The sequence below is a fragment of the Periplaneta americana genome, chromosome 1, assembly GCF_040183065.1.
Source record: "Periplaneta americana isolate PAMFEO1 chromosome 1, P.americana_PAMFEO1_priV1, whole genome shotgun sequence".
NCBI classification, from domain to species: domain Eukaryota; kingdom Metazoa; phylum Arthropoda; class Insecta; order Blattodea; family Blattidae; genus Periplaneta; species Periplaneta americana.
In genome coordinates, this window is record NC_091117.1 from 190,180,783 (window position 1) to 190,207,848 (window position 27,066).

Here is a 27,066-nt window from a genome sequence, read left to right on the forward strand (position 1 = left end):
ATCAATAGAAAAGAATGTTGTTTAGAAATACCTTTTTAACTGGTAAATATTATTAGAACCTAATTGTTTTATTAAACTAGTTCGATTAATTAAAATGTATCTCAGTGAAACGTACAGTAGAGTCTGTATAGGCCAGTTTCTATCTGATGCTTTTCCAATTCACTGGGGCTAAAGCAAGGAGATGCACTATCATCTTTACTATTTTAACTTAGCTCTGGTCTAGAACATGGGTGTCCAAACGCCTATAGAACCAGGAGATATTACACGTCAAGCATGCTCTGCTAAGGTCAATAACTTTCCATATAAAATAGGAAAAACGACCTTAAAGAATGTGCGCTGCGGGTTGCTTACGCCAGGGGTTACCTCGTACGAGTTACAATTGGACATCTATGCACTAGAATATGCCATTAGAAAAGTTCAGCATAACAGAGAGGGTTTGGAATTGAACGGGTTACATCAGCGTCTTGTCTATGCGGATGACGTGAATATTGCACGAAATGGAAATATAAAAATTGGAAATTTATCCTACTAAAAGGTGGAAAAATTCAAATATCTTGGAGCAACAGTAACAAATATAAATTACATTCGGGAGAAAATTAAACACATGGACGGACGGATATGGATGATGGAGGGCAAATGGACGGACGGACGGAAGGTTATGGATGATGAATGATGGATGAACAAAAGAATGGGCGGATGGGTGGATGGGCTAGACAGACGGACATGATAGATAGATAGATAGATAGATAGATAGATAGATAGATAGATAGATAGATAGATAGATAGATAGATGGATGGATGGATGGATGGATGGATGGATGGATGGATGGATGGATGGATGGATGGATGGATGGATGGATGGATGGATGGATGGATGGATGGATGGATGGATGGATGGATAGATAGATAGATAGATAGATAGATAGATAGATAGATAGATAGATAGATAGATAGATAGATAGATAGATTTTTTACTTAGTTATTTAACGGCGCTGTATCAACTACGACATTATTTAGTGTCGATGAAATTGGTGATAGCAAAATGATATTTGGAAAGATGAGGCCGAGGATTCGCCATAGATTACCTGACATTTGCCTTACGGTTGGGGAAAACCTCGGAAAAACCCAACCAGATAATTAGCCGACTGAGCTACGCATAGATAGATAGGTAGATAGATAGATAGATAGATAGATAGATAGATAGATAGATAGATAGATAGATAGATAGATAGATAGATAGATAGATAGATAGATAGATAGATAGACAGACAGATAGACATATAGATAGATAGATATTCCCGTTTTCACACCAGTGTAGTGTCATCACAGTCTAGTATATACAGTCACGAAGCTTGACTTGTAAGGGTGCTAGGAACACTAGACTGTGCCGGTACTATTTCGCATTGTCTGTAATGAGGCGATATGAGCGATCCTAGTGGTTAGCAACTATCTATGGATGCATATTTACTACGTATTGAGCTTCGTGACTGTATATACTTGACTGTGTCATCATCAGTATCTCTCTCTCTCTCTCTCTCTCTCTCTCTCTCTCTCTCGAACTACTGAGGCTCCAGCTCGTCCAACATCCTGTAGAAACAGAGATAAAAAGTTGGAGATGGATATAGAAAGAAGAAACAAAGAGTGAGAAAAAGAAGGATGAACGTACATGACAAGCTATCGGCTGAAGAGGACGGAGGAGGCTGGGAGAGTCCTGGAGACGTCGCGTACGACAGTGATTTTCCTCACGTCCTGTTAAAACATCAGATATAAATCCGTGGGACACAGGGCAGAAGAGACTATCTGATGGAGATACCATCAACAAGTAGCGCGTGCTGGCAACCTCGCGGCGAGACTCATGTGAGTGGCTGCCAAGCTCAGCGGACGGCCGGCGCATTCAATGCCAAGGAGTATCGTCTTCGAGTCACGTCTTCGAGGCTCAGCTGGAATCGAAATAAAAAAATGTACCGAGTATTGTGAAATATAACGGCCTTCGGGCTCCAATCAAATCTTGGCTCACCAATACACGTGACGCTGGCTGTCATTTACGCGTATGTGCCAGAAAATATTACTTTATGAATAACATTAATGCATTCATGTCCTCCGCCTTGCGTCAAGCGATAGCATTTGCCGCTACAAAAATCCCGTGGAACTTGGCTCCTTTGTTCATACAGTACGGCTCAGAGTGAATATACTGAAACTAAAGAACATGAAATTTTATTGAGAAAATGCAGTATCAACCAGTAATGTAAGAACTTACACATGTTGTAAAGATTCTCCATTATTCTTTAGGCATGTTCCGTAACGCCCCTGAAGATTAATGAACATTTTTTATGCATGTCTGATGTTTTGTTCAGCTCTTTCAGGATACCCAACAGATATGCATCGGTGGGGGTGGGGCAAGACCAGGGGACTGTGCTTTGCGGTAAAGGGATAACTCTAGACATCACAGAATCAGGTCCATGATTACCGAAGCCTTGAGGAAGAAAGGTCTCACTGTACACGAAGAATTCCATGGCATCTCTCAAGAGAGATCCTGTCGGCAAATTGACATGCTTGCCATTCCACCAGGCTCTACATCCGCCTATATTATCGATCCGACAGTCAGGTTCGAGGCACAGGAACAACTGCCCGCTGAAGTCCACGCAGAAAAATGCAGAATTGATGAGCCCACAATTCCTTTCTATTTGGAGAAATATCATCTCACCTCCATTGAAGTAGTTGGGCTAATGGTTGGCGCTAGAGGCACAATACCTCGCCTCTTTGTCAGTTTCTGCAAGAAGTTCCAGCTGAACAACGACTTCATTCGTGATGTTTCCCTTACTGCTTTCAGAGGATCACTTGCCATTTTAAAATACCACCTGTACTTTGTTTCCTAAAAAGGAAGAACTTTTGTTTGAACGTCTAATCTGTTTGTTTACTAGGTTTAGGCCTATTATATGTATGCTATTATTTTTCCTCTTTTGTGGTCTGTTTTTTTTTTCAATCTGTGTGTTTGTTATGCTTTGTCCAATGGGGCAGTCCCGTTATTGGAAAGCTGAAAGAGGTCTTTCTTATTATTGTTACGTTGTGCCATGTTCAGTGTCGCGCCAAAATGGCAGACGGAAAACTTACTTCGCTTGTAAAAAACTGCGAAGAATTATATAATTTGAGGCATTCCCATTACAGTAATCAAGTCGTTTCTTACATACATATTATGTAACCAATATCTCTTTCGTTTCTTCCTCTTCAATTAAGAAGCATGATACAATTACAAAAATTCTTATTCGCTAACACTCATGATTAATAGACCTAACCTCAAACTCCTCTGTTTTCAGCAATGTCAATATCGCACGTCATATGTTTTAAACAGCTGAAAGGGAATCCGATGAGACGATGAGGTAGAGCTGTTACAGTGAACGCACTCCACTTAAAATATCCGTTGCGTGCGATTCGTACGAGGAGTGCGATACGATGTAGTGAACGCTTACCTTATTAATGTGCGTGATTGTAAATAGGAAAATTCTGGCATGTACGAGGATATCTAAAAAGTACCTGACATACTACAATCTTTGCTCACAAAATACTTTACCTGGACTGATTGGGATTTTAACTCGAATCTCCTGCGTGGAATGCCAACGCCGCGGTGTGCAATGGAAAATTTACATATCCAGTAGTTAATAATAATATTGCTTTGCGGAGAGGGGATGTTCATTTCTGACCAAACGGCATTCCGCTGCAAAACGCCATTCATTTCACATCGCGTCCACTCTTTCATTTCCAACACAAAGGAGGCTGTAAATAGTAACTAACATGTGAAACCACCGCGACTTAATTCACCATTCATAACAACAAACCATAGTCAGGCAGCTCATGCCTTAGGACTATTTATTAACCAATTACGAAGCCGTCACTCAGTCTCAGAGTGCGGACTTCCTGAAAGTTTCAGGATAGGCCTACCATGATTCCATCGGATGTCATAATGTGACGTAAGGGCGTGTGCGTTGTCATTGAATGATGCACGTGTGTAGGCTTGTTTCGTGAGGTCAAAGATCAACTTTCTTCTCTGTGAACTTGTTGAGGTAAAAGGTCTTTGTCATTGTTAATTGTGAAATAGAAAATTTCGTACGCAAACAAATGAACTGTAATTAGTAATAGTAAACACTAATATTATTAAAAAGATGTCTTTGCTCTTGACTACATATTTTTGTCTTTAGAGTAAAATTAGAATACATATTGAAGCCGTTTTTCATGAAAGTTACACTTTATACATGTTACTTGAAAGAAAATTAAATTTTGAAGACATTGGAAATGTAGCCAGGGAATACAATATTGAATTCTAGTGGGGAAAACTTCTGCAGGTATACGGTCACCTCACTGACAACAATTATCTTAAAAAACTAAAAAGAGCAGATTTGTCTGTGTTTGTCGAATGCAATCATCATGCTTACGAGAATGCACTTTTCAGTGTCAACAATTTATTTTGTGTGCAAAAAGTTGGTATTTTGGGGGAAGGGGAGAAGGAAGGTGAACTGCTTTGAGACCTTTATAAATTATTCAAAATAGAGCTTTAAGAATAGATTCCAGTTAAATATCTATATCAATTTTCTTCCGTTCTACCAGTTGAATTGATTATCAAATTAGGTGCTGTTATTTTCATGTACAAAGTTATTAATAATCTAATGCATAGTAACATTATATTTCAGTTTAATAAATATATACATAGGCCTACTTAGTTAACAAGACAAAAAGTAAATATTATATTTTTTTCAGCATGGCTCTAACTTATGGAACGAAAGGATTAAGCATTTTTAATAAAAACTTCTAACCAACTTCCCCTAGAATATAGAATTTTACCAAATTGCCGGTGTTTTAAGAATTGTTAAAAAAATGTTTTTGGGACGATTATTTATTTTAATTCTCAGTTGATTTATTTATTTATTTCATGGTTTCAAACTTTTTCTTCTTTCTGGCCAAAACTTCGTTACCTTACTGTTTATTCTAATTTGCTTTCTTTCTTTAATTCTTGAGATCTTGTATGCTTTCCAGAAACTGTAGTTTCATAAATTTAAATTACATTGTACAAAATATGTATGTGTTCTTGTATAGCCCCTACATATGAATTATAGGCTACTCGTTGGGGCATAATAAATAAATAAATAAGTAAATAAATAAATAAATAAGTGAAAAATAAATAAATGAGTCAAAAATAAATAAATAAATGAGTGAGTGAATAAATAAAATAAATAAATAAATGAGTGAATAAATAAATAAATGAGTGAGTGAATAAATAAATAAATAAATGAGTGAGTGAACAAATAAATAAATGAGTGAGTGAATAAATAAATAAATACATGAGTGAGTGAATAAATAAATAAATACATGAGTGAGTGAATAAACAAATAAATAAATAAGTAAGTGAATAAATAAATAAATAAATGAGTGAGTGAATAAATAAATACATGAGTGAGTGAATAAAGAAATAAATAAATGAGTGAGTGAATAAATAAATAAATAAATAAATGAGTGAGTGAATAAATAAATAAATACATAAATGAGTCAATAAACAAATAAATAAATGAGTGAGTGAATAAATAAATAAATAAATGAGTGAATAAATAAATAAATAAATACATGAGTGAGTGAATAAACAAATAAATAAATGAGTGAGTGAATAAATAAATAGATAAATGAGTGAGTGAATAAATAAATAAATACATAAATGAGTGGGTGAATAAATAAATAAATGAGTGAGTGAATAAATAAATAAATAAATGAGTGGGTGAATAAATAAATAAATACATAAATGAGCGAGTGAATAAATAAATAAATGAGTGAGTGAATAAATAAATAAATAAATAAATGAGTGAATAAATAAATAAATAAATGAGTGAGTGAATAAATAAATGAGTAAATAAATAAATAAATGAGTGAGTGAATAAATAATTATATGAGTGAGTGAATAAACAAATAAATAAATGAGTGAATGAATAAATAAATAAATGAGTGAACAAATAAATAAATACATAAATGAGTGCATAAATAAATAAATGAGTGAATGAATAAATAAATAAATGAGTGAGTGAATGAATAAATGAGTGAATAAATAAATAAATGAGTGAATAAATAAATAAATGAGTGAATAAATAAATAATTAATTAAATAAATGAGTGAATAAATAAATTAATAAATGAGTGAATGAATGAATTGATTCTTCAGATTAAGTGAAAATGGTATTAAAAAGATTAAAACTAAAATGCTGGGACGCTACTGTTAAATCGTAAGTGGCCTGCGCTTAATTCAGTAACAAGGTGGTTAGTTCACATACATTATGTGTTAACAAGGATATAGGGTTGCATTTTGGGAATTCTTAATGTAGACTATGAGTGAAATACAGTATTTCCAAGCTGCCCGACTCAGAGATCCGTGGCGTCGCGATGTAGCGAAGTGACTTAGGCGTCGCGGGATCACATTACTCTTTGTGATTTCTTAAAACGAAATACGTCTAAACATAGTTTTTCCAATTGAAATTTTTCTAGCGAATACAATAAGAATAGAAATGTTTTACGTCGTTGTGAATCAGTTAGTTAGCCTATATAGATTTCTGAGGTATTCTTTAGGCCTGAGCGCTCTTCTTATACATTAAGAAAGTTGTGAATTGACGAAGTTTGGGAACTTCTGGGAAAATTATAATATTAAATGAAATTCGAGTGCGGCAAGATATGTATCAGAAATGTATATGAAGTATGTCTTATTCTTTGATCAAAAGAAGTTCCGCGGTTTAGTACTTTCTGTTCACCGTTTGCCGTCATAAATGGAATCAAAGTCGTTCACAAAAAAGGTTTTGGGGTTTTAACCACCTATTTCGGAAGAAAACATCAAGTTAGAAAATTAAATGGTGAAATATTTCAATGTGATATACAGTACCGTAGATAGGCCTATGCATATCTTTTGAAATAGTAATATTTTAATTAAAAGACATTTATTACAAAATTTAATACAAAGTACGTTATAAAAATAATATTTTCCAACCTTTAAACAAACTCCCTTTTAAAAATGCTGCTCACGGTCCTGAGTAGAATTTTGCCAGTTCATTTACTTAAGGGGAGAGGATGGTATTTTTTTAAACTTTTTTCCTATTTGGTGTAAATTATCAATTTTTTCTATGTAGAGAGCTCATAGCTGTGGCAACTCAACCAAAAAAAAAAAAAATTATTTGGGGGCCCAAATTTGAAAAAAATATACCCAATGCAGGATTGTACTAAAACCGATATACCTAAACCGTTTTTAAAGATAGATTCAAACAGTTTTTGCAATGTATTTGCAAAAGTATGTTCTACAAACTGTCTGTAACAGAATTTTGATATTAGTCCCTACGTTTGTAAAATAACAATTAAAATTTAGTAATAATTTTCTGATTTCCTTTCTTGCAAACAAACGGACGTATTTTTAAAATGAAATCAATTAACAAAATTCTGTTACAGAGAAAAGTTTCCTAATTGTCTAAAGAATGTGTGTTCTAAATTTCATGCATGTATCTTTAATAGTTCAGAAATTATATTCATTTTGTCTGGCAATGTAGCAAAAACAATGAAGTTACTGGAAACCAATAAAAACGGGCGTGTGATTTAAAAATCCATAGCGCAGGAAATTTTAAAATGACGTCTCAACATCCGATAAGGGCACTAATACCCACAAAATGTTATGCATTGCATTCCAGACATATCAAAGGGTATTTTAAAGAAAAAAAAAATTGAAAATTTAATTTACCGGAAACAACAATAAAAGTGGGCGAGTGATTTAAAAATCCATAATGCAGGAAGTTTAAAAATGGCGATCCACACATATCAGAGGGTATTTTTAAAGATTTTTTTTTTGTTGAAAATTTAGTTATTTTTCATCAAAAATACCATTCTCTCCCCTTAACAGATAGGGTTTGATCTCCTGTTGATCCTCTGAATATAAGGTCAACAAAGCAATATTATCCTCTGATTGAGGTTCTGGCTGATGTATACCTTTATTATCAGGCAGTACATCTCACTTGACAATATGTGTCAGAGAAAGAACATTTTTGTTTGTATGCATCTGAAGTCTGATTAGTGTAATATGTAGCTAATATTGGCGGGGTATGCAATGGATGGGGGAAAGGAAATGGCCATTCTACTCCATTATCTCCTGGTCTAGTTGCCTCATAAGTGGTGCTTGGTATCACTTGTAAGGGTCAGACCTTTCTTCGGGCAGTTGACTAAACAAGAAAGCAATATTAACTCTGGTCGTTTTATGTCGACTGTTTTGCAATTCTTGCTATTTCATCATCTTGAACTCCGTACAAGATCTCTACAATGCGTCGGTTTACAAACAAAACACATTAAGTCAAAAACATTACTTCTGAGGACAAGGCATAATATAGGCCTATATGTACAAATTTTGAAATGGAAAATTAAATGCTCATAAAGAGAAACGACTTACTAAAAATAATATTTTGAGCATTTAATTTTGTTAGAATAAAAACGCCTTTTTGCAGAAGTAATAGTTTTGATTTAATATGTTTTGCTTGTAAACCGATGAATGTTAAAAAAAAATAGTGCCGTATGAATAAATAGGCCTACGGATGGACATTTTCATCAGAGAATTACCGCCATCTATGAAAAAGAGTTGTAAACCATAACGTTGCTTAGTGAGTGCTACCACCTACTGGAACAACATTGAGTCAGTGATGCAATGTTGGCTTGTTGGTTTCCATTTCGTTTCACGAACTCTGGAGTTGTTTCTTGTTCCCCGTCAGCGAAATACGAGGTCACATGTAGAACGAAAGCTAGCCGGGAATCCATATACAATAGAGTAATAGCACAGTCTAGTATATACAATCACGAAGTTTGAGTTGTTGAGGGTACTAGAAACAATAAACTGTGCTGGTACTATTTCGCATTGTATGTAATGAGGCGATATTAGCGATCCTATTGGTTAGCAACTATCTATGAATGCATATTTACTGCGTATTGAGCTTCGTGACTATATACAAGACTGTGGTGTTACTGGGTGAATAAATAAAATTATCAAATAGTTTCAAATAAATATATTAATAAATACTTCTATTTTTTTAACCACCTGCATGGCTCAGTCGGTTAAGGCGCTTGCTTGCCGGTCTGAAGTTGCGTTCGGGCGCGGGTTCGATCCCCGCTTGGGCTGATTACCTGGTTGGGTTTTTCCGAGGTTTTCCCCAACCGTAATGTGAATGCCAGGTAATCCATGGCGAATCCTCTGCCTCATCTCGACAAATATCATCTCGCTATCACCAATCTCATCGACGCCAAATAACCTAGTAGTTGATACAGCGTCGTTAAATAACCAATTAAAATAAAATAAATCTATTCTGTTGAATATAATTTTATTCTTAAGTGATTTTATAATACAACACAATTGTTCATTAATAATTATTTTAACTTGTGAAACTTTATTACAAACTATAATGAGAGCTTTCTTCACACACTGTTCAATCACAAATACACATATATAAGAATTATTATGTTCAGTTCTTAAACTAACATACAAACAAGCAAAATTAATATTTTCATGTACTGTACATATAAGTAATAGGGCAACATTGAGTCTATACATATTTATAACGCTTGTACACAATAACTAGGTCATCCCTTATGTATCTCAGTTTTGTCGAGCTGCTCGAGAAGGGCTTTGTATACTACATTTTCTCACACACATTTTCATATAACTCTTGAGCTTGTTCGCCTAACATTGTGTGCTCCCCTCGTCGCAAGAGGCGTCTCAGGTGGCGAAATGACAATTAAAATAACGTATACTTGAAGATACGCAAGGTTTTACAAAATTTCACCAATAAACTTCAAAATCGAATTAAAACAATTAAAACGAAAAGGCTGAGTCCTACACCTCCCACAACCAAAGAAACGACTTCTGATAACTCCGTTACGCCTGTTTTTGAACTCTCTTACCGCTTACCTGATGCCTCAGCCCTTGGGAACTGGATTCGTCACTCTCCTTTACTGGAAGCAGGAAGTGAAGACGGCGTTGCCAAATTGATCCTTCCTGTAGTTGTCATCGTAGTGTCAAAGTGACAAGTTTATAATTTGTATTACTTCTGTATGTTTCAGTTTAGTTGTGATGATTTAACTTTAATAAATTAGTATATAATTTCATTCTAGTTACAATAAATAAATTCAATGTTGTTCCGTCAATGACTTAACTTGTTATACATAAGATATAAAACCTTTATATTACATATTTAATTGTTGATATTAACGTTTTCGTCGTTACTTGCGACATCATCAGATACCATATTTTGCATTCATAATACAATAACCTCTGTTTTTATATATACCATTGATATCAAAAAGTTAAAAGCTTAAAATAAATATACACAAATTGATATAAAATTACAAGTCTTCATAATTTAAAACAAAATAATTTTTTTATTTTATTTTTTTTTTTTTAGGGAATAATATCATGTTAATAAACTAAATATGAAGACTTGTTTACAATTCGGATTTAACTGTTGTGTCATACAAAATGTACTGTGAGTGTATTGAAGTAGCCATGTGAGCCTAATATTCTATTGATAAGTTTAAGTCGACTTACAGGCGATTAAATTTGTGTTAAAATTAAATTACAAGTCTATTATGAATGCAAAATATGGTATCTGATGATGTCGCAAGTAGCGACGAAAACGTTAATACCAACAATTAAATATATAATATAAAGTTTTTATACCTTATGTGTAGGCAGTGGATGCGGGATGACTTATCGTTGAATGTAGGTGCACATTTACTATATGTTACATTTTTTTTTTCATTCAGACCATTGGCTCAACAGGTTTTAAACTAAACAGACGACGTCAATATGCTACTGTATCTCCGTACAGCCAGAAGGAAAAGAAACATGAAATACTGTAGCACGTACCTCATCATCATTGATGGAATTACTACTGTTGCAGTAAACGACGTTATAATTTTCGTAAGTTGTCGAAGCTGAATTGTCTTCGCCTATCGCTTAAACAGTTTTTGTATCGAGAGAATTTCTGAAGAAAACCTCTAATATGGGGATCACTCAATTTCTTTAGAGGAATATTTGCACTGAGCATCATATTGCACTTGTCTTTGCAAAATGTTTCGTTTAGACCCGCACAACTAGATGATGATGATGATGATGATGATGATGATGATGATGATGATGATGATGTAGATGGTTCCTCAGATTTCATTTCAACGCATTTCCTGTGCGATGTACTGTTGAAATATTTCTCTATAGCCTGAGTTGTTCTGGTTTTTATTTCAATTTTACATACATTACACACGATATTGTCTTCGTTAATATATAAAATGTCACTCTCATACTTCTTAATTGCATTTCGTATCTCTGAGCGAATTGAACGTTTTGCCTTCGCAATTATGAATGGATCAGCACAACACAATTCAACGCGTACCAAATACTTGAGTAGGATAACACAACTGCACACATTGCGTTGCAATACTACTATGAACGAACCGGGGTTCATTCGTTTTGTACGCTGCTGTACTCGCCAGGTACACAAAAGACGGACGGCGCGGCACGTGCCATATATTCTGATACGAAACAACTTCACTTTTCCTTAAGTCATTCCGCATACACTGTCTGCTTATGTATAACATGTTAAGTCATTGACGGAACAACATTAAATTTATTTATTGTATTTCAAAGACTTATCTGAAAAAAAGTTCTTCAAAATGTACTGCAAAATTCATTCTAGTTAGTTTTAATTTGTAGGTGTACATATTCTCACCATAACAATGTCGGAAGCTTCTACATTTATCAGTAATGATTGTAGTGAACACAGAATCTCTGACTTTCCGCCCGGCCGTCAGATGTCTGTCTGTCACTGGTTGAGAGGGAGAATGCTGCTAGAACTGCATTACTAGCAGAAGTCGATTCTTTCCTTACGAACTGTCATTTTTTCAGATATCGTGGCGTAAATCATGCGCCGTATTGTGACGTAATCCTGCACAATTCGAGAGTTGAGGTACGAAGAGTTGATGCCAATTGACTGTTATTGTAATCAATCGATTTACGACTAACAAATCTGTAACAAGTAGACGATGATACTTTTTTTGCATCTTAATACAAAAAAAAACAGTGAGACGAATACATACATTTTTATATTTGCGAACAAGTAAATCACAACCTTGAAGTTTATCAATCAAATTTCATATTTTTTTGCCTTCATGGTAGACAAGTGAAAAAATGCTGAAAGATTCGTTTCTCTAAAATAAATTTTTGGATTGAAAAAATCTTATTAGTCACAATTTTTTTAGAAGTGTCACACTTGGTGTGGCTGAAGGATTTTATTGAGAGCCACGAATGTAAGATAGAAAGCCACCTGTTTGAAAGGGAAACAGACTATGTTTCAGTTCAATGTTTCTGAAATTATTTTCATAAAAAACTACTACTTTTAACTTCTTGCAGTACTGTTTTACAGAAATAAATAAGTTAAATATATTCTATAAAATACATTCAAAGCAGATTATTGCTGAAAAATATATATTGCACCAATTTAAATTTAGATTATCTTAAATACAACTTACGACTCAGCTTAAATCGATTTTTCATTATATCTAAGGATAAGAATACACAAATTTCAGAAACATGGTTCAGACGAACTTACTGTAATGAGCCTAAATTTATTATTATTATTATTATTATTATTATTATTATTATTATTATTATTATTATTATTATTGATACAAAGAGGAAGGCAGAAAATAGGAAAGGCTGGAGAGTGCTGTAAGACGGTAGAGAAAAATACAAGACAAACACTCATGAATAGTCTCTGTGGAAGGTGATTAATTTGTTTTAATACCGAAATTAAATTGTTTTCTGCTGGATCCATAGTTATAAATGCTACAGTTTGAGGTATAGTAGAAATTGTGATGATGTTAATGATGATTAAAAATAAGTTAATAACAGTAATAGTGTAAAATCAAAATAGAGAAACAGGTATTCGTAAATCACAGAGCAATAAGAGAGAAGATGTTTCCAGCCAATTAAGCGTAGGCCTGTAAGGCTAACATGTTTGGAAATTACAAAGAAAATTAAATAAGTATGAGAAATAGAAATAGTACATATCCAGTTATTAATAATTTTAACGGGTAACACTTGTTCAACAAATGCGAAATATTTTAAAACCAAAACAAATGAAGAGTGTGATACCAAAACTCATTCAATCCATTTGGCCATTTTTATGATTATACAGGGCTTTCATTTCAAAACTTCCCAGTCTAAATAATTAACTATTTGAATTGAATTCAATTTAAACAAAAAACACGTCAATTTAGATATTTAGGGGGAAGTCTGAAATCAGGCTTAATTGCATTTTAGATTTCATCTCCCACCCCACAGCCACCCCCACTTCGAAATTTCAAATGGCACCCTATATTTTTATACTTAAATATGAAAGAGCATTCAATTGTTTATACACCTCATTCTTTTGTTTTCTATCGTCTCCAGGCAACCTGTATTTTTGTTATTATCAGTTGACTGTAGGATGAAAACACAGCTTATTTTGTGTAATTTCCTACATTTAATCAGTAAGGATGATTTATGTTCTCTTTTGAAGGGTAGACAACATTTTAAAATAATTTAATACACAAACACAACTATTACAGGAAATGCTCAGTAAGTTTTTGTAGCTTTATTCTCTTCAGCTCTAATCAACAATAACAAAAATCCAGGTTGCTAGGCGACAATAGAAAACAAAAGATTCGAAAACAAATGAATGAGGCGTATAAACAATAAAAAAACAATTCAGTGTTCTTTCATATTTAAGCATAAAAATACAGGGGTGCCATTTAAAATTTCAAAGTGCGAGTGGCTGGGTGTGGGGGTGAAATCTGTAATACAATTAAGTTTGGCGTAAGACTTCCCCCTCAATATCTAAATTGACGTGTTTTTTTTAATTTAATTTCAATTTAAATAATTAGTTATTTAGACTGGAAAGTTTTGAAATGAAAGCCCTGTATATAAGGCATACAGTTTCAAAACCGCCTAAATCCACTTTTTCAGTAAATTTATTTTTTATCTCTTATTGACCCATATATCAATAATGTTCCAAAGAGCTGTACATTTAGCGAAAAAGTTCATCTGATAAGAAATTACCTTTCCAATATCCTCTAAATACCTAGTCATGTCAGAATAAAAACAAAAGCAGTAAACTTTTTTTTTTCCTGAAAAATTTGCTCGAATCGATTTAGAGGGTTTTGGAACTGTATGCCTCATATATATGATTAAGTTTGAGCCCTTTATTACATTTGAAGCATGTTTTCTTTCAAAACAACGCCATTCATTGTCTGAAAGGTTGTATTATTGTGCACGTCACTCAAAAACTCGCTCAGTTCGTAGACTGGTGGATACAAAAGCTAGCCCAGTATTTCATTCAAATGGACTTAACGCATTCTTCAAGTACTCCCCAAAATTCTTCATTAATTAGACGGAGTTACGCAATAAGAGACCAAGCGCTAGAAACCTGTTTCGAGATATTGGCCATTGATATAAATCTGTTATTTTTTATATAAAACATTTTATGCAAGAAATATTATAACATTCATACTATTACAAAAATAGCACAAACAATAACGAAAAAGGCTAACCGATTTTTAATAAGACACCAGCGGTTGAATTAATATTTCAAAGCAAAACAAATAAATGACTTCCATGCAATAAACGAATTTTTGCTTATAAATTGCAGCAAAATTCAGATATCGCATTCTTGATTTTTTCCTAGTTAAATTAGTCTGCCATCAACAGATTTGTGCAAACATCTCATATTTTTTTTCAAATTGTCGGTTGGTCTACTATTGCGTACGCCGTCCAATTTTATATTGGTTATGACGTACTACATATTTATATGGAGATATGAACGTAACTGGTTATTTATAATTAGTATAACAGATTATTTAAATATAATAATAATAATAATAATAATAATAATAATAATAATAATAATAATAATAAATGTTCCGCTAATATTACACTAATTAAAACTACATCCAGGAAATTGGGTGCATAAATGAGGGACCGTTCTATTAAGTAGGAACACACATGTGAAAACATAACAATGACACACGTAAGCAATTGTTGACTTAGATGCTCATCCAACGCAATGTCGTGAAATAACAGTAATTACATCTGAAAGCTCCTTACGCAACACAACAAAAGGAAGCTGGGCTGCGCTGTGGAATCGAGGTCGGGCGCATTCTCTACTTCCGATATCAGGTTTCAGACCCAATTGGATGCCACAACACAGCCACTGGCATGGTCCAGAGAAACTTCTACTATAAACGATTACGAAAATAAACACATTCCAGTATAATTACCTTCAAAAATATATTTGCATTACGAGCATGATTGGCTTTCGTACTTAACTGTGGTTCAGGTGATAACTTCTTCTGCTCCAGGTCACCGGACCCGCGTTCGATTACGGGCATGAAAGTAGAAGATTTTTAACCTTTCTCCCGTTGGCCCCAAAACCAGGTGGCCCGGGTTCGATTCCCGGTCGGGACAAGTTACCTGATTGAGGTATTTTTTCCGGGGTTTTCCCTCGACCCAATATGAGCAAATGCTGGGTAACTTTCGGTGCTGGACCCCGGACTCATTTCACCGGCATTATCACCTTCATCTCATTCAGACGCAAAATAACCTAAGATGTTGATAAAGCGTCGTAAAATAACCTTTCTCCCGTGTCATAAATTAATCTTATCCTGTGCCATGTTAATTTAAAGAACATGGAGGTACCGTTCTTATGAATGTATGTGGTCTATTCACTTTTACTTTCAATAGAAAAATCAACTTTAGGCGTTGATTTTACTATTATAATCACTGTTTGCTTGTTGAACTAACTCTCTGGCCTTTCAATATATTGTCTTTACACTTGTGCATTTCTTACTTAGACCTGTTATTATACTATTTAATAGTGACTCTTTTTTTTTTTGTATGTTTGAAGTAAGACGTCCCGCGCCGTGGCGTCGTGGTCTAAGGCATGCTACCTAAGACTCGCGTTACGAAATGCGCGCTGGTTCGGGTCCTCATGGAGGAAGAAATTTTCTCATGAAATTTCGGCCAGTGTACGGGACCGGTGCCCACCCAGCATCGTGATGCACTTGGGGAGCTATCATAGGTAGTGAAAATCCGGTTTCGCAAACCAGCTATAACGGCTGGGAGGATCATCATGCTAACCACACGATACCTCCATTCTGGTTGGATGATCGTCCACCTCTGCTTCGACATGTTGACGTGAGGCCAGCAGCCGGCTGGTCGGTCTTGCCCTTCATGGGCTGTAGCGCCATGGATTTACTTTTACTTTTGAAGTAAGGAATTACTCATCCTTTACAATAGACTAATAATAAACTAATAAAGCTGTTAAATGCACATAAACTTTAATTTAAAAAAATTCATCTTAGAATTTTACTAGTTAAATGTGGAATATTCCATTTTTTTGTGCTGCAAACTACGTTCTAGAGAAGAATAGATTTACCTACTACCATTGACAAGGTCCACCGCTTTGGAGTAAGGTTAGTATGCCTGACTGTGAAACGAGCGGGCCAGGGTTCAAATCCTGGTTGCGACAAATTACCTGGTTGAGGTTAATGATGGATAATTTTCGGCGCTGTGCCCTGGACTCATTTCGCTGGCATTATCATTTTATTTAATTAAGACACTACATAACCATAGCAGTTGATGAAACGTCTGTAAAAAAACAATTTAAAAAACTATCGAGTGGCGTGTACAAAGTAGACCTATAATAATATTAAGGGTCAAAATCTTTTATGTAAATTGTTAAATACAAAATAAGCCAAAGGGTCTAATTTTTTAAGATAATGGTAGATGTAGTAACAGTTATTGTTGTTGATAATGGTTTTGATATTTTTATTTTATTTAACGACTCTGTATTAACTACTAGGTTATTCAGCGTCGATGAAACTGGTAATAGCGAGATGAGACCAAGGATTCGCCATGAATTACCTGACATTGGGAACATCTCGGAGGAAAACAAATCAGATAATATAATCAGTCCAAGCGGGAAACGAACTCACACCCGAGCGCAGCCCCGGATCAACAGCAAACACATGATGATGATGATGATGATGATGATGATGATGATGATGATGATGATATTCATTAGGGACTCTTCTAATAGGAACTTCGGGTTAAGACCTACGGAATCTAATAAATAATTATATATTATGATGACCATTAGGCCTATATACTGTTTTGCTGTAAGAAAAATCCTAATGTAAACATAAGCACATTGTTGTCATACCCGTGATTGGCTCCTAGTCGAAACACTCACATGACGCAGGAAAATATAGTTCGTATTTCGAAACCATAATCTTGTATTATTTAAAAATAAAAAATTGAATTCTAGTTGTTAAATACGATGAAACATATAACTTCACTCATATGTAAAATGCTATGTAAAAGAAAAACTATTTTTATATATTATTATGTACAATGAACGCGGATGAATACCAAAAGTAACACCGCGGTAGTCTGTTCTTGTAACAAGCTGGCGTCACTTGAGCTCGTAGTTGTCATAGTATGGCTTCTGTATCCTCGGTGTGTGTGGTTATTAATCATAAGAGTGGAAACCCTCTCAAAAGCGGAAAAACAAATAGTCTTAAAGGTATAATAATAAGTTATGTGATAATTTAATTGCAGTAATTATAAAGTAAATGTTTCCTAAGCAAACGAATGCATAGTAGTGAGGTTAGGCCTACTGGATGAGTAACGGGAAATATTTAACAAGAAACAGAATGTACAACAGTAGGCGGGAACACGTACTGAGAATCTATGGCGCCAAACAGTGGCCAATGAAGCCTCACTTCAGTCACGTGCTATTGTTTACATTAGGATTTTTCTTACAGCGAAAAGATTATACTTTTACTACGTCATACTACTTTTGACCAATAAAACGGTTCGGAACGACGTGTTTGAACCAATCATGGCTGCTTATCCTACAGTTTTTATCATCTCTCTAGCATTTGTTTACTTTTATCACCACGATTTTGCGCCCCACGTTCGAACGGCTGGAGTTTCGACTTTCTACGCCGGAAAATTCAGCTCAGTTCCCAACGAATCCAAGAGCGTTGCTGCGTTCAGAAACTGTGTGGGACAGATTTTCTTGGAGTATCCCCGTCTCCCCTGCCAGAATACTACAAATTCTTCATGATTATTAGGCCACATGAGAAACTTACTGCCTTGCTAACAATTTAATACAGAAGCATTTTCTGGTACATAATAGTGACTTCATATCTATCAAAACACTTAAGCTGGAAACAGATAGAAGGGTAATAATGTGATCTGAATAAGTTTGTTTTCTGTACTTGAAGGGGGGTGTGAACGAACACTAGACATTCATGCTAGCTGCTTCTTCGTAAACTAGTAACCAGGGAAGAAATTAGATCTGGAGTTCACTCGATCGGGAACTAAATCTTATAGACAGTTCGTTATATTTGAACCGCACCCCAATGTCACTGAGGAAAACAGGAAGGTCATGACCTTTATTACATGCAGTCATGCACTGCTAACAATCGAGAGTGGACGCTTCAAGATTTCCCGGAAGACAGTGATGAGCGTGTCCACATGTATGGACCGACATAAGCAGGAAGTAGGGTAATTAACTATGTTTAGTTGGTGGAACTTTGAATAGAGCCACAAGTTCAAACGATGTCATATTTTGAAATAACCGCTGATAGAAATTAATTCCGTACAGAATTATTCATAACTAGGAAAGAAAAGAAAAGAAAATTGATTGATCCTGACAGTTTATAGGGGCTATTTAATATTTCAGGATGAATGAAGTTTACAGAAGTTTTATTAAACAAATGACAATATAGATAAAATTACAGCTGTACGGTATAACAGCAATAGTACTGAAATTTTGATATTTAAATGGAAGAGATTCTTGTAAAATTGAAGCACCACAGAGATGCTTTTGAGTTCAATATACATACGTAACATTTAATGGAGATTAATTTTAAAAAATTGTTCACTTGCAAATTTACAGATACGAGGTATCACTTTTTAGCCATCGCATTGCTGCTTACCGTGGCATCGTATCATCTTTCTAAACCAGCGGTGATCAAAGCGGGTGTCGTGTTTACATCGTGTAACCACAGACATTCAAACGGGTACGAGGAGTTTCCTGTACATTGCTGTGTTTCATTCATGTACTGAAGGCAAGTAGTGGCTGTATCATGTCGCTCTACAAACTCTGTCTCTACAAGCAGTAAGAGGTGGTTTCGTAAAAAAATGAGAAGCAGAACTTTTTTTGTTGTTCTGTCGGACAAAATGTAATTTGTTTACTTTGCTCAACGCTTCAATTGGGAGTATATAGGAATATTAATTGCCACGCTGAATAATGCATTATTATTATTATTATTATTATTATTATTATTATTATTATTATTATTATTATTATTATTATTACTGACCACTGAGTATGTGTTTCTATAATTCTTCTGTACGTGCATGAATATTGATAATTTTAGATATTCTCCCTAGAAGGATAAAATTATTATTTATTAGGTTTTATCTCAATTTTAATCTTCTTAATCTTTAGATGAGGGTAACCATTTATTAGTTGTTCATTTAATAATATTACTGTAGAATAACTGATTCAATATTATGTGCCAACGAACTGTTAAACGCCAGGAATTGAATGTTTTAAATCATAGTCAGGAAGAGAAAGATGAGATAAATAAATGTAAGGAAGTCAGCTACCTAATGGGGTTTGAAATATCTCGTGCTCTAAAGCCTTTTAATAGAACAGAATTTGTCCACACCTGTGGAGTAACGGTCAACGCGTCTGGCCGCGAAACCAGGTGGCCCGGGTTCGAATCCCGGTCGGGGCAAGTTATCTGGTTGAGGTTTTTTCCGGGGTTTTCCCTCAACCCAATACGAGCAAATGCTGGGTAACTTTCGGTGCTGGACCCCGGACTCATTTCACCGGCATTATCACCTTCATATCATTGAGACGCTAAATAACCTAGATGTTGATACAGCGTCGTAAAATAACCCAATAAAATAAAAATAGAACAGAATTTCTCAAAAGAGTAATGATTAAAATAGCTTAAATAACTTGTCCATAAGAAGTTTTTAATTTTGAAAAACTACGAATTTCTCGACCAAGTATCGGGAGAAGAATTTAGAAAATTCCTGATTATATTCAAGAGGGAGGTTAAAAAATGAAGCAAGAAAAATCGTATATTATTCAGTGGCTCTTGATGACAGCAGTGACATTATTGATAAAGCAAAGCTTGAGATTTTTATCCGCAGGATTGATCAATATGTTAGTACAGGAACCACCACTGATTGTAGTTTTCCTGCCAAGTACCTTTCCTCCGTCTCCTTACTTCCTTAGGCTGTCTGTCACATGTAATCACTGCAGCTCGAGTTTTGGTCACCGCTATGCCCTAAAGCCTTGGCGACGCATGCGACGTGCGAGGCCCGCCTCGCACAAATCCGGACTACACGAGAGATAGTGAGTGGTTTTTATAGCTGCGAAGTGCACAGATTTCGCATCTCGCAGTTATAGAACCACTCACTATCTCTCGTGTAGTCCGGAATTCTGTGACGCGGACCTCGCACCTCACATGTCGCATGCGTCTGTTCGGAAAAACCAAGGCTTGGTCTCTACAGTCGAAGGGGCGTGTAGTACAGAAATACCAATTTCCGAAGTATTAACATGGCGTGGATGATTTCATCGTTTTATCAGTATTATAATTAGTCCGATATCTCTACATATAGTTGACAGATACTTTAGCTTCGAGAAGTTAACTCCTTGCCAAGTTTATCAGGGCTGGTCTACATACAGTTGTTATTGCAACGCATATCACATATTGCCTTTTCAACCAACAGCTCTAGTGACATGTTCGAGTTTTGTTAAAGTGTTTCAAGATTGCTTATTTTGAAAGTAGTATAAAACCTAAACGCTGTTTGATAAAGGTCTTCGGTTGTGATAAATGGTAGAGGAGTTCACCAGTTTATTTTAGTTTTTGTCGGTTATTTAACAACACTGTATCAACTTTAGTAATGAAGTAAAGTGAGCATTTTTCCATTGCTAGTGATAAAAAATAAAATATAATAGACTATTTACCATTACCAAAAATCAATCCACCATTACTCTCCACGTCATTCAGATCTATAAACTGTATCAACTACTAACTGATTTATCGTCGATGGAATTGATGATAGCGAGATGTTGGTTGGCGAGATGAGCATTCATCTTACAGTTATGGAAAACCTTGTACAAAGTCCAACCAGGTAATAACTGAAGAGGGAATCGAACCCACGCGAGTGCAGCCCCAGATTAGCAAATACATGCACTACGCCGGTGGTTTATCAGTTTAAACTCCATAGATGAGACGGACATAGGATCATACTTATACGCCAAACTACTGAAAACTATTCTCATGTCGCCCTAACGAAGACGAAGATCAAAAGAAAGCTGAATTAATTACCTCCGATGACAGGATGAATGTCGAAGACGATTAGTAGAGTTGAATTTTGACAATGACGAGGAACAACCATTCTTTTAACTGTTTCATTCAGGAATAGAATTCTTCTCAGTGCATTTGATTTACTACTCCGAACCCATGGCTTTTATTTACCTCTCGGAGAAAGTCATTGTAAGGTTTTTATCTGCTTAAAATCCCATTATCATTGGCCGGCTAGCGGGAGAGAAGGTACATAACTTTCAAGGACAGATTACGTTCAAGGTGTTACTAAATTGATAAGAAAAATGAGAGGACTTTGAGGGAATAGAAACGTACGATTAGCAAAGAGACTAGAGTATTGGTTTTGACGTTTAACCAATTCTTTATTTTTGGGTATAGGCATTATAAAAAAACCAACTGTTCTCTCACCGCTAGAAGGGAAATACAAGGAGAACGAGAGGAATATGAGGAGAACAATGGGAAGACAAGAAGAATGCAATGAGAAGAAAAGGAAGATAAGCAGAACAAGGGGAATACAAAGAGAACAAGGAGAAGGCAAGTAGAGCAAGGGGAAGGCAAGTAGAGCAAGCGGAAGGTAAGTAGAACAAGGAGAAGACAAGGAGAATCAGGGGAAGACTAGGAGAACAGGGGAATACAAGGAGAGCCAGGGGAAGAGAAGTAGAACAATGTGGATACAAGGAGAAGAAGGGGGTAAACAAGGAGAATATGGGAAGATAAGTAGAACAATGGGAATACAAGTTGAACAAAGGGAATAAAAGGAGAACAAGGAGGATACAAGAAGAGCTAGAGACATACAAGGAAAACAAAAGAATACGATGAGAAAAGGGGGGATAGAAGTAGAACAAGAGAATACAAGGATAACAAGGGGAATGTAGGAAGGCCTACAAGAGGGGGAAGACAAGGTGAATATAAGGAGAACAAGGTGAATGCAAGAAGAAGGAAATACAAGGGGAAGATAAGTAGAATAAGAGGAATCCTAGGAAAAGAAAAGGAATCGGAGAACAAAAGTAACACAAGGAAACAAGGGCAATACACGGAGAACAAGGTGAATACATGGAAAACAACGAGAAGACAATGAAAACAAGGAGAACGAGGGAAATGCATAAAGAAGAAGAGAAATATATGCAGAACAAGGGAAAACAAAGAGAACAAGAGGAATATAAGGAGAACAAGGCGAATAGCTACAAGGAGACGAGGATAATGCAAAGAGAACACGTAGTTTTACATAGAGATAATATGCAAAATAATGGGGCTATGCTCCTGTCGTGCTTAGTCATGCAGAAAAGACGGATTGTAATCCTTGTTTGAGTGAAAATTGTGATGGCGAACACAATGTTGGATTAAATTTTCTCGGAATTCTTTCGTTTCTCCCGTAGGCATTCGACAACTCCTTCATTTTCGGCCCATGGCAGTAGGCACCGTTAGAAATTCTTACCCATGTAGTTAATTAATTGCCCCGAAAAGAGTTTATGAGGCTAACACAATTAAAAGTATACTAATGTTTGTAAATTTGGCTACGTGACATCGTTTAACTGCTCACTTTTTCTGCCTCGCGGCTAACTAATTTGAATGCGTTCCATTGTCTGCAGGCAGATGGCTTCGCATGAAAGTCTGTGAGAACATCTGTAGTGTAGGAATATAACGGACGAAGACCAGGTGACTGCTAATGTGTAATTGGGATTACTAAACTGGAATGTGTCTATTGAACACTAGATGATGATACGTCTAATAAGTCATGTTATTTACATACATTGCTCGAAAGAAGAAACAAGCACACATTTCTTCAAATATAATGGCGAAACGTCTTCTGAACATTTTTCTACATATTTGCACAACCATTTAAAAATAATTTATGTACAGAAATGGACACTAATATACATTGCTGCCCACGAAAAGCTAAAATTATTTTGAAGTTTAATGAACTGTCGACTGTTTCAGAAAATTTTAAATATTAAAGACTAATGGCCAATTTGTCCAAGTAATGTTTAATTTTGCTTAACGAATGTTAAATTAACAGTCTGTTTATTTTTAACGCTTTGTTAATGTATTTTCCATTTCTTCAACATAATTTTGTTTAAGATAACCAACACTTAACTATAACGTCTGTTAGCACTATTTTAACTACTCAACAGCAGTTGGTAATGATTGTACACATGTAAGACAATTTTTGATTGGCTAAAATTAATCTATAAATTCCATATTATAAAGTGAGTCATGAAATTTGCATAAAATGACAACCTGTTATAGTAGGCCACGCTCCATAAACAAACAGTTGACAAATGAAAGTTGTAGGTGACGTGCAGAATAATAATTACAAAGTAAGGTCATATTTCCTCATTGCTATTATGAATATGAAATACGTAAGAAATAAAATAACACTGATGTATTTAAACAGTTCAAAGTATTTTTTAAATGTTATATTATCAGTCATATGCTAAACATTCCCTACAGAGAGACACAAAATATTAATTTCGCAACTTCTGTTCGAACAGCTGTGGAGAAATCGGCCATATTTAACTAACTGTTAAACGAGTTAACTGCCCGAAATCCTACATTTAAAATTAACAAACTGTTAACAATCTGTTAAACCAAACTGGTGTTGAAAACATACAATTTTATTAATTAACAAACTGTTTAGAGTTTAACAGTCGTTAAATTTTCTAACATTACTTGGAAAAACCGGTCATAAACATTTCAATGACACTTATATTAATAGAATTAATGAAAAATATGAATTTTTATAAACTCCAATATACTAACTTACATTCACATAAAGTCAGTTTGCGTCATTTTATAAAAATTTATATTTTTCACTGAAATTTTGGTTAACGTTCTTTATAAAAATACACATTGAATTTATTGAGTTACGAATATTTTCCTTGCGAAAATGATTGTTATTCATTTGTTTATTGTTATGCACTTGTTTATACAAGACTATTACTTCCGATAAAACTGTTGTCTATTGTTTTATATCACATTCCCAATAAATAAATTTATGGGCATTGGGAATTTTGTCTGAAAGACAAAAGGGAAATCAAGTTGACTGTTGCCATCATGCAATAAAACAATCACAATACTTGACGAGATAACTCGCTGTTATCAGTGAGAGAGTCATGTTGCATCTTTTAGCATAAGAATTGTTTCAGTTGAAACTTCACTTATCACTAGACAGGCGTCTTACTTGTAAGCTGCACAGGACGCCGAATGATTTTAAAATATCACACGTCTTTATTCTAGCTCAGTGGTTCTCAAACTTTTTAGGAATTATTTCGTGGCGGTCCCTTTATAAATTTTTAGATGGACCGCGGATCCTTTTTATAAAATGGGAAGTAGTAATTAAAAATCCATATTAACTACAATTAACATATAGGCTACTGTTATTAAAACATTTTTTGACGATAAATTATTACATTCAATTGGATAGGTGTATCTGTTTTGCATGAACCAGTTCTTCTACGTTTTGCTGTCATATCATTTGTCGCATCTAATCTGTTTCGGGATTTTGTTTTGATAACAAGGAGTGTGGAAAATGCCGTCTCACACTCATAGTCGGTTGTAGATGGGATCAGCACTCTTCTTTGCAACATCGGGATGGGATTGTGTCATTTCAATTCTAAAAATCACTACAATACATTTCACGGAAATGTTTTGTACCTCCATCATTTATCAAATCAATAAACTGTTCTTGAATTAAGTTGTCCTCCAGCATCACTCAGAAAAAGAAATCTTACCAAGAGAAAAAAAGATTTGGCAACATTGCAAATAGCCCAACACTTCAGCTGAGTGACCCCTTCACGGGCCCCCTGGAACCGCGGACCCCAGTTTGAGAACCACTTGTTCTAACTTATCCTAATTCTGACAATCATTAGAACTGAATCCGTCATGAACGTTTTTCAAGCTACTGAAACGCCCTGCAATACAAACCCAGATTTAACATTACTGAGAATCAGGCTGTTGGCGGAGAGCGGATCTTCCCAAGTTGACATCAACAGTATCCAGAAGTCGCCCCCTATCCTCAGGTTGGACCAGATCAGCAGTTGCTCCGTACCTCCAAGGAGTTACAGACTGCCTCAGGCCTCGGAATCCTCCGGCTGCGGTGAGTTGAGATCGGCCTCGATCTCCTCGGGGCTCCTGAGGTCGATGGCGAATCTCTTCTTGACGGCCTCCTTGTCGGCACCTCCGCGCGCCTTCACCAGCTTGCTGTACTCGTTGAATGCCGACGCCAGAGCGTACGTCAGCTTGCGGGCGGCGCCACGACTGTCGCAGACGAACGCGTGGCACTCGAACGGGTGTTGCCCCTTGAGGTCCGCACCCTCGCGAACCACAATCATGGAGAACACGCGCGTATACACCAGATCCTGCACGCCGTACGAGATGGTGTCGATGGGGTGGAACTTGAGAGTTTCTTCTGCCTTCTTATGAGCCGGCACCACGCTGACCCCCTCCCTCGATACTACCAACTTGACGAGGGGCAGGACGGTGCCCGCCTTGAGACTCTTAGCGGCCGCCACCATCGAGTCGACCGGTCGGCGCGTGTGTTTGATGCCCCACAACCCCCTGGCATCTCGCTCGCCCAGGTACTTGACCTGGAAGCTCTGTGGTAGGTCGTCTTCTCTCACCTCCGCAGCAGCAGGTTTCACGGGTGACACCCCCGACGACATGTTGCGCAGGATTCCAGGAGGCTTGGCGGAGCGGTTGGATCCGGTGGAGGTGGCGCTGGCGACGGAAGTCACGCTGGCGACGGAAGTCTTCCTCTTGGAGGCGTCGTACACATGCCCCAGCTGCTCGATCGCTGGAGAGTCCTGCAGGGTGCCTGCGAGCTTCCTAGAGCTCACGCCGTCACTGGGAACCGCCGCATCGTCCTCGCAGATGGACTCCAGAGCATCATCGCCGGAAGTGACGTCCGTGTCGTTTCCTGTCTGTTCCGGTGCCACCTGTTGTGTGTCGCTGCTTCCGTTGTTGTTAGGGTCAGACTCACCTGACTGGGGGGACGGCTCCACGCGCGTTAAAGCTTTGTGCAGCAGGGAGTCGTCTCGCTCCACAAAACCGAAGTCCTCATCGCCTTCCATGATGACCTGCAACACACACCATAGTACAGCCCACTTCATATTTCGGATATACCTACTACCTAATGTACTTGAATATTATGTTAGCAATAATTCTATTCTGCACTGAAAAGCAGACTGTTTTGTTCCCGTACGGCTATATATCATATCATATATCATATCATATCATATCATATCATATCATATCATATCATATCATATCATATCATATCATATCATATCATATCATATCATAATCCGCCCCTGAGCACGAGTTCTACTCTTTCAGGGGCGAGCTAAGTTTTTTCTGTGTATATTATATTTTATGTTACAATTATTAGCAAAATAAATAAATAAAATAAAATATATCATATGATATCATATCGTATCATATCATATATCATATCATATATCTTATCATATATCATATCATATATCATATCATATCATATCATATCATATCATATCATATCATATCATATCATATCATATCATATCATATTATATCATATCATATCTTAACACCT

General features: G+C 35.9%; 1 protein-coding gene across 1 annotated transcript in view; it reads right to left on the reverse strand.

Annotated features, from left to right (window-relative positions):
* Positions 1–9,347: 9,347 nt before the first annotated feature.
* LOC138705767 (uncharacterized) overlaps positions 9,348–27,066 on the reverse strand; it is a 29,674-nt gene continuing 11,955 nt past the window's right edge. The window contains exon 2 of the mRNA XM_069834401.1: positions 9,348–26,569. Coding sequence (XP_069690502.1) covers positions 25,565–26,563 — 999 coding nt within the window. The 5' untranslated portion in view covers positions 26,564–26,569 and the 3' untranslated portion in view covers positions 9,348–25,564. The remainder of the gene's footprint in view (positions 26,570–27,066) is intronic.